The 15,939-nt window shown below is 46.9% G+C and overlaps 1 protein-coding gene across 9 annotated transcripts in view; it reads right to left on the bottom strand.

Annotated features, from left to right (window-relative positions):
• Nucleotides 1–15,939, bottom strand: part of LOC147016991 (urea transporter 2-like) — a 137,944-nt gene that overhangs the window by 68,214 nt on the left and 53,791 nt on the right. The window contains exon 7 of one of the 9 annotated variants that reach the window (XM_085846324.1): nucleotides 1,299–1,860. The exons of 7 other annotated variants lie outside the window; for them this stretch is intronic. In XM_085846324.1, coding sequence (XP_085702450.1) covers nucleotides 1,648–1,860 — 213 coding nt within the window. In that variant the 3' untranslated portion in view covers nucleotides 1,299–1,647. Of the gene's footprint in view, nucleotides 1–1,298; nucleotides 1,861–15,939 lie in introns of those variants that run through there. One more of the 9 variants, XM_085846322.1, reaches the window with a different exon arrangement.

Raw genomic sequence — 15,939 nt, 5'->3', positions numbered from 1 at the left:
ATCCTGTGATGATTCCTGTAAGAAGTTTGTATGTTGTTGGTAGATACATTATTGGTTTATATTTGTGAGGTAGTTGGGTTTCTTCAGATTTTGGGATGAGGACCTTCCGTGAGCCACTCATCCTAAGCCTCCTCCCCTTGGATAAGTTTGTTGAATGCTCGAGCATAGTGATTGTGGAGAGCATCTCGGTGCTTTATCCAGAAGTTTAGAATTCCAACCGGGCTAGGACTTTTAAAGTTTGGCATTTTTGCAAGTTATTTTTTTCGAATCATTAAATATCACTGAAGGCATTTCCTTTAGATGTTTTTTTATTCCTCCAAGTTTTGGATCTAATCAGCATCTTTGTTGTGTTATGTTGAGTCCTCATAGATTCCTTTTCCAACAATTTTCAAGTTTATCTTTCTCGGGAGGACTTGATGTAGATTGCTTTTGTTTCCCTCATTTGTGGTAGCATGCTTTCGGGTAATTTTCAACTGTGGTTTTGTTTTCTCCCATTGTTGACTTTGTTGCAGTTTTTTTTTAACCTTCCTTGCTATCATCTCTATTATGAATTTGCTTTCAGCAACCATTACCTCCAAGTATTTTTTCAAATTTATGTTTTGTTTTGTTTTTGATTCTCCTCATGAGCTTTGGATGTGCGCGCGTGTGTGTGTGTGTGTGTGTGTGTGTGTGTGTGTGTGTGTGTGTGTGTGTGTGTGTGTGTGTGTGTGTGTGTGTGTGTGTGTGTGTGTGTGTGTGTGTGTGTGTGTGTGTGTGTGTGTGTGTATGCTTGAGAAAGACTGACAGAGAGAGACATTAATATCTCGAACATGGTGCTATAAAATAATTTTTAGATCCTCGAGGAGGATCTCTAAGTCTTACTCACATTGTTGTTCTTGTGGACTTTTTTGTTTCACAACCTAGTTTTCATCGAAACTTCCTGAAACTTGGCGTATATATGTAAAAATACCCTGTGCAGACAGTAACCATCTCCGATTTTGAAAATTCCTCCTAGAAAAAAAGTTATGACGTGAAAATATCTCCGCTAATGGAAATTGCGCAAAAAATTATCTCCGAAACTAGGCAAGCTTTTTGAATTCTGTTTGCGGGAATCGAACAGGGCATTAGCTCAGATTAATTACCGCACTTATGATACATTACTCTGACGTCATATCAATTTTTTGACATTTTTTGTTTCATTTGTTTCACAGCCTACAGTTTTCATCAAAATTTCCTGAAACTTGGCATATATATATATATATATATATATATATATATATATATATATATATATATATATATATATATATATATATATATATATATATATATATATATATATATATATGTAAAAATAGCATGCGCAGACAGTAACAATCTCCGATTTTGAAAATTGCTCCTACAAAAAAGTTTTGATGTCATAATATCGCCACTAATGGAAATCGCCTACACCATTATCTCCGAAACTAGGCAAGCTGTTTGAATTTTGTTTGCGTGAATCAAGCCGGGAATTAGCACATATAACTTATCACAAACCTGATACATCACAATGACGTCATATTCGTTTTTTATGATGTCATCATTAAGAGGACGAGGATGTTAGCTCAATTGAGCTTGTTACATTGCATACTGCAGCAGGTTTTTCCAATTATGGAGTAGCAAAGTGGATTATTCATGTGTAGATACTTCAATAGAAGAATGGTCTTCTTCTGTGTGTTCTTGAGATTTAGATTCTTGTATATACTTGTAGTAGCGGCGGTTTGCTTCAGGGTAAGTGACCCGAGACAGGGGGATTTTGTGGGTAGAGGAGCAGTTGCTGGTGATAAGTAAGAATGTAAGTGTTGAAAAGCAGAAAGGCCAGGTAAGGGCAGGTAAACCAAACTGGAAAAAAAAATACAATTAATGGATTACAATTGTAAAGATTCATTGCTTAGTTTGAAAGCAAAACATGACCAAGAAGTCCAGAATTCAGGATTCCTCATTGTTATCACACCAGAGTATACGGTTTGTGATACATCTTATATAATGGCAAATCGATTTGAATGAACAAAAAGGTCAGAAGCAAGAGAGTTACCAATTGGTATCTCCCACGATTAAGCTGTCTTTGGGTCTCTCACTCTCTCACCACGGGCATGCCGGTGGTCTTTCTGTCTTCTACTGTCTCCTCTCTGGCCTTGACCCATTGCTCTGTACCGCCTATGTTTCCCCAGGGCGTTCAAGGTCCACCAAAAACCCCCTTCTGGTGAAACTGCCAAAATCATGAATTACTGCTCACCTTCCCTCTTTCATTCCTCTTTTTTCCTGCATCTGGAACAAACTCTCACATTCTCTTCAATCTCACTCTTCCCTCCAGGTTTTCAAAACAGATGTTCACCCCCATCTCATATCTTCCCCCATCCAAAATCGTGATCTTTTCTACCCCCGTCAATCCACCCCAAACCCACCTTCTTCAAATTCTGTTTTCTTTCCTGAAAGTCTCTGGAGTACCATCTTGTTTACCCCATGTACCCCACCCCATCCCTCTCCCTTCCACAGATCTTCTAATGTCTCTGTTCCCCACTATTTTGTGCTTCCCTCTCCCACCCCTCGTCTCCTGCCTTGTTATATGTTCTGTGCTTTAGCTCTTACACGAGCCTCAACATGGTATACAAAAAAAATAGTTTATTTTCTGAAGGGGTACTTCAGATGACTGAAGGTGAGGACTACAGTCCTTGAATGTGCAAGCATAGCAGGGAAGCACATTGAGGATTTTGGAAGCCATTTGGCAAGACACTTTCTGCTATGATAATGTATCGTTACAAAGTACAGGGTGTTCCAAAAAGACCTGGACAACAATGGTTGTGAATATATTAAGAACCACAAATGATATGATGGGTGTGAATACTTTCTGAAGGCACTGTACAAGTTGGATATGTACAGAGGTCTTCAGGTCAGGTCAGGTATGGGAGCATGTGCCAGAGCAGCACGTCACTGTGTCCACTTTCCACCGGTACTCCAGGGGCCTTCGTCTGGCCATCCCCCAGACAGATACCTGGCCCATCCAAATCTACTTGAGGTCTTCTTGTTGGCTTGAAATTGCAATAGTTTTACTTTGGAGTTTTTTCAACATTTAAAATTTCAACCACATGATTGCAACCATTGCTCACACCATCTCATGATTGTAACCAGCCAGCTATCTATCCCAGTACCTCATTATTGCAAACAGCCAACCACCTATCATCCCACCTCATGATTGCAATCAGCCAACCATCGATCACACCACCTCTTATTGTAACAAGCGAAGCATTGGCTTAGCCTTTAGGGTGGCTGGCTTGGGATCCTAGGTTCCTGAGTTTGAGCCATGTTGGCCCAAGGTCAACAACTAAGTTGGTATTTGTAAAATCCACAATTTTCATCCAATTAACTTGAAATTTGAAGAGGATATATATTTCAGGTCACTGAAGTCAACCAGCCCATATTTTTGAAGTCAGCATCGACCAAAGGGTCAACATTGGCTCAAGGTCAACAACTAAGGTTGTATTTCTAAAATCCTCAATTTTCATCCGATTGCCTTGAAATTTGAACCCCGGTGTGTACCCCGGTCAGAATAGGTACACCGTATCCCTGCGTATCGTAAAAGGTGACTAAAAGGGTTGGCGTCAGGAAGGGCATCCGGCCATAAAAACATCGCCTCAAAAGGAAACCATGATGAGTACAACTGATGGGCAGGGTACAGCCCGAAGTACCCCGTGGGGGTCCTCACCCCCTCTCGTTAAAACTCAAGGTGGGGAACCCGATCGAAGCAATGGAGGAAATTTTTCCATTTATGATGACCAATCGTCTGATGCCCCACGTGGAGATTGGTTTCTGAGGTTTGGTATATGGAATGTAGGGACAATGACAGGGAGATCTGGAGAAGTGGTTGAAACATTGGTCAGAAGAAGAGTGGACATATGTTGTGTGCAGGAGACACGGTGGAAGGGAAGTGGTGTAGGAATGGTGAAGGGAAGGCAGGGGCAGAAGTACAAGTTTATGTGGCAAGGGTGCCCAGAAGGCGTGCATGGTGTTGGTGTCATGTTTTCTGAGGAGTTTGTAGACAGTGCAGTGAGTGAGACTAGAGTGAGTGAAAGGTTGATGATGGTGAGAATTGTGATCGGAAATCTCTTGGTGAACGCCATCTCAGGATATGCCCCGCAGGTCGGTCGAAGCGATGAAGAGAAGAACATGTTCTGGTGTGCAATGGAGAAGTTGATGGAAAATGTGAAAGATGAGGAAGTTGTTGTGGTTGGAGGAGACTTGAATGGACATGTGGGAAGGAGTCCAGATGGTTTTGAGGGAGTCCATGGGGGTTATGGATATGGTGTGAGAAATGGAGAAGGTGAAAGGATCTTGGAGTTTGCTGATGGAGCTGATTTGTTGATCTGTAATACTCAATTCCAGAAAGTGGATAATAAGCTTATTACATACACGTCAGGTGGGTTGATGACAACCATTGATTACCTGATGGTGCGTCAGCGAGATAGGGGAAACCTCCGGGACACAAAGGTGATCCCAGGGGAGGAGACTGTTTTGCAGCACCACCTGGTTGTCTGCGATATAAGGGTGAAAGGTGCGCGGAGAATTTGGCGGGTGAAGTACCAACCGAGGATGAAGGTGTGGAGGTTGAAAAAGGCGACGGTGAAGGAAGCATTAAGAGATAGGCTGAGTATGGTTGAGGATGATGTGGTTGAGCTTGAAAGTGGTTGGATGTCAATGAAAGATAGTCTATTGGGAGCCGTTGGTGAGGTATGTGGATGGACAAAAGGACCACCGAGGCACTCGGAAACATGGTGGTGGGGTGATGAAGTTGGAAAGACGATTGAAGAGAAGAGGAAGAAGTTCAAGGAATGGCAAAAGGCAAAGGATACGGTGGGAAGAAGAGGCAGCACATGAAAGTTATAAGGAAGCCAAGAAGGCTGCAAAGAAAGAGGTGGCAAAGGCGCAGGAGGCCCATAGGAAAATGTTTGGAGAACGCTTGGATTCGGAGGAGGGTAAAGGCCCGGTCACACCTTGACGTTTTAGCCAGCGATGGCAACGTGTTAAAATTTATGTAAAACGCTGGCTTACGTTGAACTTTTGATGTTTTTTTTTTAAAGATTCGGACGTATTCATAGCGACTTGGTCTTATGTAAAACGCATTGGTAACTACACAGAACGTTTCGTTGTGTTATAGATAACTTATACCAACGAATGCTGAACCTGTTGTCGGCCTACACAACCGATGCCCAACGATAGTCTAACTTCGGCATAGCACGTTGCACGCATCGCCGACGATGTCGTGACGTAGCCTATTAAAAGGCTGACGCACAACGATTCGAATCATAACTGCCGTAGAAATGGAAAGGTCAAAATCGCGGTCACACCTTGGCGATCTTGCCAGCGTATGCCGACGTAACAAAAACTGTGTCTAAAACGTTGGGGCACGTCGAATACGGTATGGGTAAGTTTGGTATGCGCGAGTAGAACGCTAAATACGCTATCATAAGTCGTAGTAAGTAGAGTACGTCAAGAAATTTTGAACATGTTCAAAATTTTACGACGTACTCGGCGTATGACACACATTCGCATGCGATGAGGATAAGTTTTACACACGATATGTGGACGCTTACACACGTCCACAAAGGCTACTTATAAGCTACTCATAAGTCGAAACACGTCGCGGTAATGTCTTTTTTACGTGAAACTTATTTCTAACTTATGTTTGACGTGCTTTGAACCAATTCTTTACGTAGCCCCAACACACATCGACGTATGTAGACGTATTCCAATGACGTCTTCCGGTCGACAAAAAAAATAAATGAACGTGTTTCTAGGTTACAACTGCCATATAAAGACGTGTTCCCAGCGGTTTTGGGAATTGGTATATAAAAATGGTGTTCATAAAAGGGAACCCAACAGTGTTTTCGAGTCCTTTTTGAGTCGATGTCCATGTCAGCAGTAACAGTATCAGTATCAGTATTACTATTACTATTAGTATTAGTAGTAGTTTGTTCATGTTGGCAGTAGTAGGTGGGTGTGAGGGGGAGGGTGTGGGTTATGATGGATCCTCCTTGCGTCCGCGTGTCCACGGGTAGGTTCATAGGCTGCCACTCAACGATTTAAATGGCTGCATATCCACTATTGAAAGTAGAAGCTTGCGCTCAACAATTGGATTTTTTTTTACACTCAACGACTTTTAAACGGTACCACTCAGCTAGTTTCATTGTTTACAATGAACGATTTAAATTGCTGTCACTCGCCTTTGTTTTTTGTTTTTTTTGTTTTTTGACGCTGGGGTTTGGAAATTTGAAACGTTTCTTCTGAACGTGTTAAAACGCTCAAACTCGACTATTTTAAATAGACACTGCCGATGGACAATTCTAATCATAGCCAAGCTAGACATCGAAGTGTGAACATCCTCGTCATGCCGAAGAAAAGTTTGAAGAATGCAGCAAATAAGTGTCCTGGCCGTGGCCGTGGACGCTGACGCAAGGACGATCCATTATACCGACGTCTTTCAGCCTATGAGTAACTTAAAAGTAACGTCTGTCGACGTGTGGCAACGATCGCGTAACGTGCCAACAACACGTTAATCATAGATTAGAAATAAGTTTCGGGTACTCTAAACATTACCTCGGCGTGTCTCAAGTTATGATTAACTTACAAGTAGCATGTGTTGACGTCTGTCAACGATCGCAGACCGTGCATACAACTTGTGGCCAGCGTAGCGGAACGTGTGAGTCATACGCCGGCATACGTCGTGAAATTTCAAGCATGAAAAAATTTGAGGACAACCGAAAAGTACAACGTTTAAAGCCAACGTACAATGACGTATGGCAACGTACTACGACGTATGCCAGCGTGCTCTCAATGTTATCAAAACTTACCCATAACGTATTCAACGTGTGCCAGCGTTTTAGAAAAAAAAAATCAAAAATCGGCATACGTTGGCTAAAACGTCAAGGTGTAACCAGGCCTTAAGAAACGGTATTCAGGATTGCAAAGCAGATAGCGAGAGAGAGATTTGATGTGACGGGGGTCAGTTGCTTGAAGGATGAAGTGGGACAAATTGTTGCGGACTCAGATGGAATTAAAGGAAGATGGAAGAGATATATGGAAAGGCTGTTGAATGTAGAAAATGAATGGGACAGCAACATCGAGAGTAACCCGGTTTTAGGACCAGCAGAGAAGATAACTGAGAAGGAAGTTGAGGAAGCTATAAGAGCAATGAAGAGTAGAAAAGCAGGAGGGCCGACGGGAGTTGTGGGAGATATGTTGAAGGCAGCGGGAAGTTGGGGTGTGAAGAGAATGACAGAGATCTGTAATCTGGTGGTGAAAGAAGGCCGCATTACAGTGGATTGGGAACTGAGTACCCTCGTCCCTCTGTACAAGGGGAAAGGTGACCCTCTGGACTGTGGCTCCTATAGAGCAATAAAGTTATTGGAGCATGGAATGAAGGTATTGGAAAGGGTGTTGGAGAAGAGGATAAGGAAGAAGGTAAAGATTGACGAACTGCAGTTTGGATTTATGCCAGGAAGAGGAACGACAGATGCAATTTTTATTGTAAGGCAGTTGCAGGAGAAGTACCTGGAGAAGAGGAAGAAGTTGTTTTTGGGGGGGGTTTGTTGATCTGGAGAAAGCATTTGGTAGGGTTCCACGTGAAGTAATGACATGGGCATTGAGGAAGTTAGGAGTGGAGGAATGGTTGATCAGAGTAGTGATGGCAATGTACGAGAGAACACGCACAGCTGTAAGGACGAAGGATGGGAACAGTGGTGAGTTTGAGGTGAGGGTAGGAGTGCACCAGGGGTCGGTACTAAGTCCACTTCTATTTGTAGTTGTGATAGAGGTGCTGGCTCGGAAGGTAAAGGAGGGTTTACCGTGGGAGCTGCTGTATGCAGGTGATCTGGTGTTGATTGCAGAGAGTATGGATGGACTGAAGGAGAAGATGAACAAGTGGAAGGAATGTTTGGAGGCAAAAGGTTTGAAGGTGAATATCGGAAAGACGAAGGTGATGGAAAGTGGTAAAGCATGTGGTGAGGTGGAAAGGACTGGGAAGTGGCCGTGTGCTGTGTGCAGGAAGGGTGTCGGAGTGAACTCCATTCAGCGTACAATGTGTGCTGAATGGGTTCATCGAAAATGTAGTGGGGTGAGAGGGTCATTAACCAGTGTGGCAGCTACATTCAAGTGTAAGGTGTGCATCGAGGGAACAGCAGATGAAGGAATTGTTGAGTTGGATCTTGGAGATGGTGTGAAGCTGGAAGGGGTGAAAACATTTTGCTATCTCGGAGACATGCTGAATGGAGAAGGTGGATCAGACTCTTCGACGGTTGCTAGAGTGAGATGTGCATGGAAGAAGTTTCGGGAACTAAGTGGCGTGCTGACAAAGAGGGGAGTGTCATTGAAGCTGAAGGGAAAGGTGTATGCTACATGTGTGAGGAGTACGATTATTTATGGGAGTGAGACATGGGTACTGAACATGGAGCAGCAACAAAGGCTGGAAAGGGTGGAAATGCGAATGGTTCGCTGGATGTATGGAGTATCGTTGAGAGAGAGGAAGGCAAATGATGACTTGCGAAAGATGATGGGAATACAGTCTGTGATGGAGGTTGTGAAGAGAAACAGGTTGAGATGGTTGGGTCATGTGTTGAGGAAGGATGAAAGTGACTGGGTGAGAGGAGTGTTGGAAATGAGTGTAGTCGGAAGTAGAGGACGGGGAAGACCGAGAAAAACTTGGCTAAATGTGGTGGAAGAGGAAATGTGGGCAAGGGGATTAAGAAGGGGAGATGCAGAAAACTGGGTAAAGTGGAGAAGATTGTCATGGGGCCCGCAAGGCTAACCCCTGCTTTACCGGGGAAAATGGCCTTTAAATGCTTGTGTGTGTGTGTGTGTGTGTGTGTGTGTGTGTGTGTGTGTGTGTGTGTGTGTATGTGTGTGTGTGTGTGTGTGTGTGTGTGTGTGTATAAATGTGTGTGTGTGTGCCTTGAAATTTGAAGAGGTTATATTGTTGTGGACCGGGTATCGGCGACAGGCACGAACGGTAGTTGGAGTAAGAGAGTCAACTCCACCGAACACCTGGAATTCAGATCGTTACCCTCGGATAACTCCGAAGGTATGGGTCCCTTACAGCAGTGCTTCTCAAACTATCTGATGTGGCCGACGGGCAGGTTTTTTTTTCCCAATGTGCCAGGGACCGGTACCATATTTGTGCCATATTATTATTTGTTTATGATCCGAGAAAATATTGTTTGAACATCCATAGCGATATTAATTTATACTGAAAAATATTAAAATATAATGAATATAATAAAAGTTGACACATTTTTTTATTTATATTTTGTAATATAGATATATATATATATATATATATATATATATATATATATATATATATATATATATATATATGTCTATATCTATATATATATATATATATATATGTCTATATCTATATATATATATATATATATATATATATATATATATATATATATATATATATATATATATATCTATATCTATATCTATATATATATATATATATATATATATATATATATATATATATATATATATATATATCTATCTATCTATCTATCTATCTATCTATCTATCTATCTATCTATCTATATCTATATCTATATCTATATCTATATCTATATCTATATCTATATCTATATCTATATCTATATCTATATCTATATCTATATAGATAGATAGATAGATAGATAGATAGATAGATAGATAGATAGATTAGATAGATATAGATATAGATATAGAGATAGATATAGAGATAGATATAGAGATAGATATAGAGATAGATATAGTATAGAGATAGATATAGAGATAGATATAGAGATAGATATAGTATAGAGATAGATATAGAGATAGATATATATATATATATATATATATATATATATATATATATATATATATATAGTTGCGAATTCGCGCCCGCCGGCGTGTGATCGGCCACGTGACTTGAATTGCGGCACGTCGCACACCGGTCGAACAATTCTGTCGTGACCCTCTCGGACTAACGCCGGGAGCTAGTCACGGGTGGGCCTTTCGGCCTCACCACAATCGTGCCAATCCGCCACCCGCGTGAGATAGGGTTGTTCACCAAACTCGACCTACCTAAGTACCCACGCGGATGGTAAACCGGGCGATCGCACCTCGCCGCAGGTCGACTCCGGACACGGGCCGCTTAAGCGGTCCGATCCGTACTATCGGGATAACCGAACGGTGTTATCATCGGCCTCGTCGGTTCCGATTACTTATGGGGCGTATTAAGCCCACTACGAACCCTTTACGTGAAGCAAGATGGAGATTCAACAAAGGGAGAGACGCAGCGAAACGGGGAACAAGTTCACACAAGCACTTTATTCACACAGACGCAGAGCACACATATGCAGCCAAACAGAATCACAAATGCACATATATCAATTTAAAACAACAACAACAATGCAGAGCTACGACCGAATATGCGAACACACGGCAACACTTAAAACAATACTACTTGACAGACGGCGCCACCCACAGACATTTACACAAAAAGCAAAGGAAAAAGGAAAAAGAAGTCGCGACTTCCCCTTTCGTGGCCGGTGAGCCCCTCTCCCACGACCGTCAGCGTGGTCGCGCCTGGCCCCGACCTCTCTCGGGGCCGGCGAGCCCTCTCCGGCACTCTTCGTTTGGACGCGCAGGACCACCTCACAACCGGCGCTGCTGCGTCTCCCGTCCGTGCCTTCGCGACAGGCCGCTCGCCAAGCCGCGGGCGCAGGACTCTTCCCCCACAAGACAAACAGACAGGAAGCCTCGAAGAACCAACTCAACCCGAACCAACTCGACCAACTCTCGACCAACCACTCGACCAACCACTCGACCAGGGTCCGTCCTCTCCACCTTTTGTAGCGCGGGGCTCCGCCCTTCACTCCGCCCCGTTTTCGGCTCTGCCTCCCTTCGAGCTTCTTGGAGAAGCCTCTCGAAGGGGGGCGTGACCTCTCGCTCTCTCTCCACCCCGCGCCGTGCAGGGGCCGGGGGAGTCAGTCTTGGCTCAGAGCCAGGGAATTATTCCCCCAAAAAGAGGCCCCCACCTTTTCTCACCTTTGACCCCCGGCTCAGATCGCACTTCCCCCACACCGAGCGCGGAGAATTTCGATGGGAGAAACAGGCGAGAAAACCCCCGAGCATCGTTGTTGGTTTTTCTTTGTTCCCGGAGATCGTAACCACATAGGGCCTACTGAATGGCGAGTGGCGAAGATGTGGTAGCGTAGATGGTGGAGGTGGCGTGGTTGGAGTGTGTTTGGTGCTGTGGTGGGGATGGCGTGGTTGTTGAGATGCTGTTTGTTTGAAATAAAAGATAGAACAGAAAAAATGGCTAACTCAAAGCGTCGCAGACCAGATGGATCACATAAATTCCCTCTATACAACGGGTTTGGGCTAACTACACAAGTATTTACAGAGATATCTCACCTGAGGGCCCTTTATGGTGTAATGCGAATTTCCACAACCATAACACGACCCCCTCCCCTTTTTACAGACTCGTCCCGAGTCGTCAAATTCTCGTGTGCCATCATGTGCAGTTCTCCCCTAGTACGTTTGACCTTCGGATCCCTGAGTGCGACATTCATGGTATTCGTGTCCCCAAAATAAATAACCTGAGGGCTGAGTAACTAACTAAACAAACCCACTCATACGGACGACTTAAATAAAATTGCCAGCGCTAAGACATGCATGCCAGGAGCGCACTCATATTTACAGTACATCTTACTTACAAATTTTACACCAAACCATGGCCCAGGATCAATGGACTCTGCAAAAAGAAAAGCAGTTCGCAGGGAGCCAGGCTGCTCGCATGCAGTCCCTGGCTCACGCAATGCAGGTGACAGGGAACGTGGCCGGCTGCTCACACGCAGTCCTAGGCCTCCCCCTTTTAAAATGAACCCAGTGCACCACAACAGTGCATGGGCTGCACAAACGCAGTCTCCGTGCCAGCTCAAGTGGCACACGCAATGAGCACAATGGATGGATGGATTGATGGACGCAAACAAACAACGGTGCACGGGCTGCTGGTGCAGGCCCGTGTTGTAGCTGTCAACAGGACAGTTCTTGCAGCTTGCAAACTGTTGCCTTGATCCTGGCGCATATGGAAATGAACAGGGGAGGGGGGGCAAAGCAAAATTGAGCGGGGACAAACTGATGATGTGGGCAGTTGGCATGGCATGGCAAAGTTGGACAGGCATACAAAGCCGGCAGAACAGGGCCGCTGCAGGCAAACACAACCGGCAGACGAAGTGGGCCGGCACAGGCCTTGAAGCAAAGACAGCCGGCAGTGGAGCTGACCGGCACAGGCCTTGAAGTAACACAGCCGTCAGACAATCCGACCGGCACAGGCCTTGCAGCAAAAAGCCAGCCGACGAAGTGGGCCGGCCTTTGCCTTTCAATGGAAGTTGGTGGAGGGAGTGCTGTGGTGCTGGCCACTCGAAAGGCGGTCTCGGACCTCCCCTACGGTCTCCCTCCCACCTATCGCCTTTGCCTGTCACTGTCTATACCCACTCCCTTAATTTGTCAAACCCAATTTAGCCCCCCTTTTATTTTTTGTTGTTTTTATTTTTTACTTCCCCACTATAAATCGTCCCCTAACCCCCTCTACTGTCCCTGTTCGGCTAACCTATCGTCTACTAGCCTACTCCCAACCCCTACGTTCCCTTCCCGGAGGGGAATAAGGGAGAGCTAGCATCCTGCGTCAAGGCCCAACTCAAGCCTCAAGATGGCCTCCCCAGAGTTCAGCGATCTATAACACAAAGTGGGTCCAGCGGCCCACAACGAGAGCGAGGGGATGGATGGTGCGGAGGGGTACACTTCCTAATCTACCCTAACCAGTAACCTTGAAACTACCCCGGGGCTTTCAACAAGCGCCTCGCGCTTAAACTATTGGTTCTATCAACCCAGATTCCCATCACCCGTGTTGGTGTCCTTACAATTTTGGGCCTCGCCCCCCAATTTTCTTTCCATGCCCTCACACGGTTTCATGGCTGGGACACGTGGCTCCCTTGGCAGGCACGATCCTCTGCCGAATCTCCAGCTATGGCACCCCCGGGCACTACACTGCCTCCGAGCCAACCAGCTCCCTAAACACCGGGGAGTGCCCCCCATGGCAACTCCCCTGAAACGCACACGTGGCAGGCTGGCTTCCCGGGCCCCTTTCCGAGGGTCACCCGTGCCCACAACACTGCCCACGCGGCTAATGGCGCCCCGGGCCCCCGCACCAAGCGGGCGCACCCGTGCCCACTACGCTATCCCGGCCCCCCATGGGCCCTTGGCCTACTACGGCTGACTAGCCTGGTGCCCAGGGTACCCACTCAGAGATACTCACCTTTCGCAGCCATGCTCCCAGCCCGTCAACAGGGCTCCTGCACCCCTCCAAATGGGTATCGAGCCTACATTCCCACCAACAACAAAACGACCTCCATTTTGTCCATTTGACTCACCCCCTAACTCACTCTACACTGACCCCGGGGTCCCTTGGGTGGGAGTCACTCCTCCCCCCAATCACTCATCGCACCATGCATTCCACATTCGCTCCATTTACACCGACCCGCTGGCCTCATTCACTCACCAAGCACATGTACTCACCTCACAACTCTTCAACACACACACCGCTGAATTCTGCCATCCTTCTAACTACCTCCCCTAACTAACTCATGCTCCCACGTCATCCCTTACACTATAGCTCATTCCTTTTAACACTACGTATTAGCTATGTCCCCTCTACACATCCAAAGTCTGTCACTGTCTCCAAAATGTCATTTCCCATTTCCCTTCCTAAATCTCGCTACAATCCCTCTAACTAATCCATTCCACGAGCTACATGAGGAATTACCCCTGCCCCATGGAGCCGGTCTAACTAAGCTAACCCTTCCCCCTAACGAGTGCAATCCTGTGCCCTGGACAGGAGGTCTTCCACCCCATGCCCGGGAATCCTGTTCACCCGAAAGCGAGGCTTGCTTTTTTTTTTATTACACAGCACCAGCGCGGTAACTTGCAACCTGCGCACCTGCGCGGCAATTCACAGCCACGCACTTTGCACCTGCCCGTGACGTCATGCAGCTCCACGTGTACCTCGTCCCTCTTGGACGGTACCATCCGGCAGAGATACCACTCCTGCCGGATTCCAACCCCACGTGCAGCCATGGCGTCACCGTGCACACCACAAAAGCAAACCTCGCACTCCGAGGGGCTCTCCACGCGAGCACATGTGCTCTGCCCGTTGGAGCTTAACACAAGCTCGCGTGGAGAACCTGTCCGGTCCAAATCCGTCTACCTGCCTAGACTTTGTCCGTCCGTGGGATCGGCAAATCCACCACTGGCGTTTCCGGACCGGGCTTCACTCCCACATGCGAGCACGTGGCGGCCTCGTGCGTTGCACAGCACGGACCTCGCGCTCGCTGCTGCGTGAACCCAGCACGGTGCTCAAAACATCTAGGGCCGCTACCGGCCCGTGTCTCTCTGTCGCCGTTGTCGTCGCCATTCAAACCACGCACACCCGCGTGTTACGACGCTCACACTCCACTCCATTACACTCACCTCGGGAGACGCGGCTGCGTGCTCCCGCATGCCGACCGACATCTCCCTTACATACCGCTCTCTCACACACACGGTCTCTCTCACACTCGGCCGCTCACTCACTCGTGCCATTTCCCTCACACAAACCATACCACTCACACACGCAGGGGCACTCGCCCGCGGTGTCTCACTCATACACGGGCTTCCACTCACACCCGGAGTGCTGGGAGGCACGCACTTCGGCCCACTCGCAGCCTCGCACACCATTTTACTCGCATACGTGGTCGCTTCCACACACGGGGGCGCACTCACACCTTGCACCACACACACCGGGCATTCACGCTAGGGACAATCACGCCGGGGATTCGTGCCACCCCCAGGGTTTCCGGGGCCTCTATACCCCCCAAGCTCTCCGTGCACGCGTTCGCAGCACTCCTCCCCTCGAACTCGCCTGGCACGACCGAACCCACCTGGTCGTGATCAGCTTCGAGGGAGAATAGCATCTCCCTCCGTTCCCGAAGGAGGCTATCCAACTGCTCGCACCGGGTCCCTACACGGTCCGCCAGCTCACCCTCATTAAGCCTCGCTACTAGCTCCGTGTGTGTGTGTGTGTGCGTCTCTAACCCCGTCCAATTCACCCTCTATCTCCCGTGTCTCTATTATTTCCGTCTCTTCCGTTATCTCCCTTGTCTCAAATATTATTTCCGTCTCTTCCCTTGTTATCTCCCTCGTGCACGTCTCCGTCACCACAATTAGTTTTTCCCTCTCGGTCACCGTCACTGTTGCTCTCTCCGTCACCTTCACACTTCTCGCCCAACACGTCCCCCAAATTACTTTGTCCTCACCCGCCTCCACTGCGGGCCTGACAGCCGTTGCACTCCCTCCCAGCTCGTTCGTCCCCCCCACGTGGCGTCGCCATTTTGAGCTCCCCGGCTATTGCCTTCATGCCGGCCTGCAGGCTTCGGCCCATGTTCTGCGTCACACCCCGCAGTTCTTTCATTTCTTCCTTCATTCCTTGCGCATTTACTTTCATTTCTTCCTTCATTTTGAGTGCGTTTGTTTCCATATTCGTTTTCATTTCGTTTGTGTTTGTTTCCATTTTCTTATCCATTTCGTTCATTTGTTGTGTATTCGCTGTTATTGCCTGCAGAAACCGTTCGAGTGCACTCGGTTCGACAAGGATCGGGGGGTTTTGGCGGAGAGGGGGAGGGGAGGTGTCATACGCCGTGGCCTCTGCCGCTGCACCCATTTCGGGCTCTGCGTTTAGTTGGGGGAGTTCGTCCTGCACAACAAGCATTTCCTGCACGGGAATCTCATCCTGGGCCATGTATTCTACACATTCTAAATCCATTTCTAATACCCCCGGCTCCCGCTCGCCTTGAGACTCCATCTTAT

The sequence above is a fragment of the Eptatretus burgeri genome, chromosome 11 (assembly GCF_056783735.1).
Source record: "Eptatretus burgeri isolate ZD-2024b chromosome 11, Ebu_testis_v1, whole genome shotgun sequence".
In the NCBI taxonomy this organism is placed as follows: Eukaryota; Metazoa; Chordata; class Myxini; order Myxiniformes; family Myxinidae; genus Eptatretus; species Eptatretus burgeri.
This window is presented reverse-complemented; position numbering and strand designations above follow the sequence as displayed.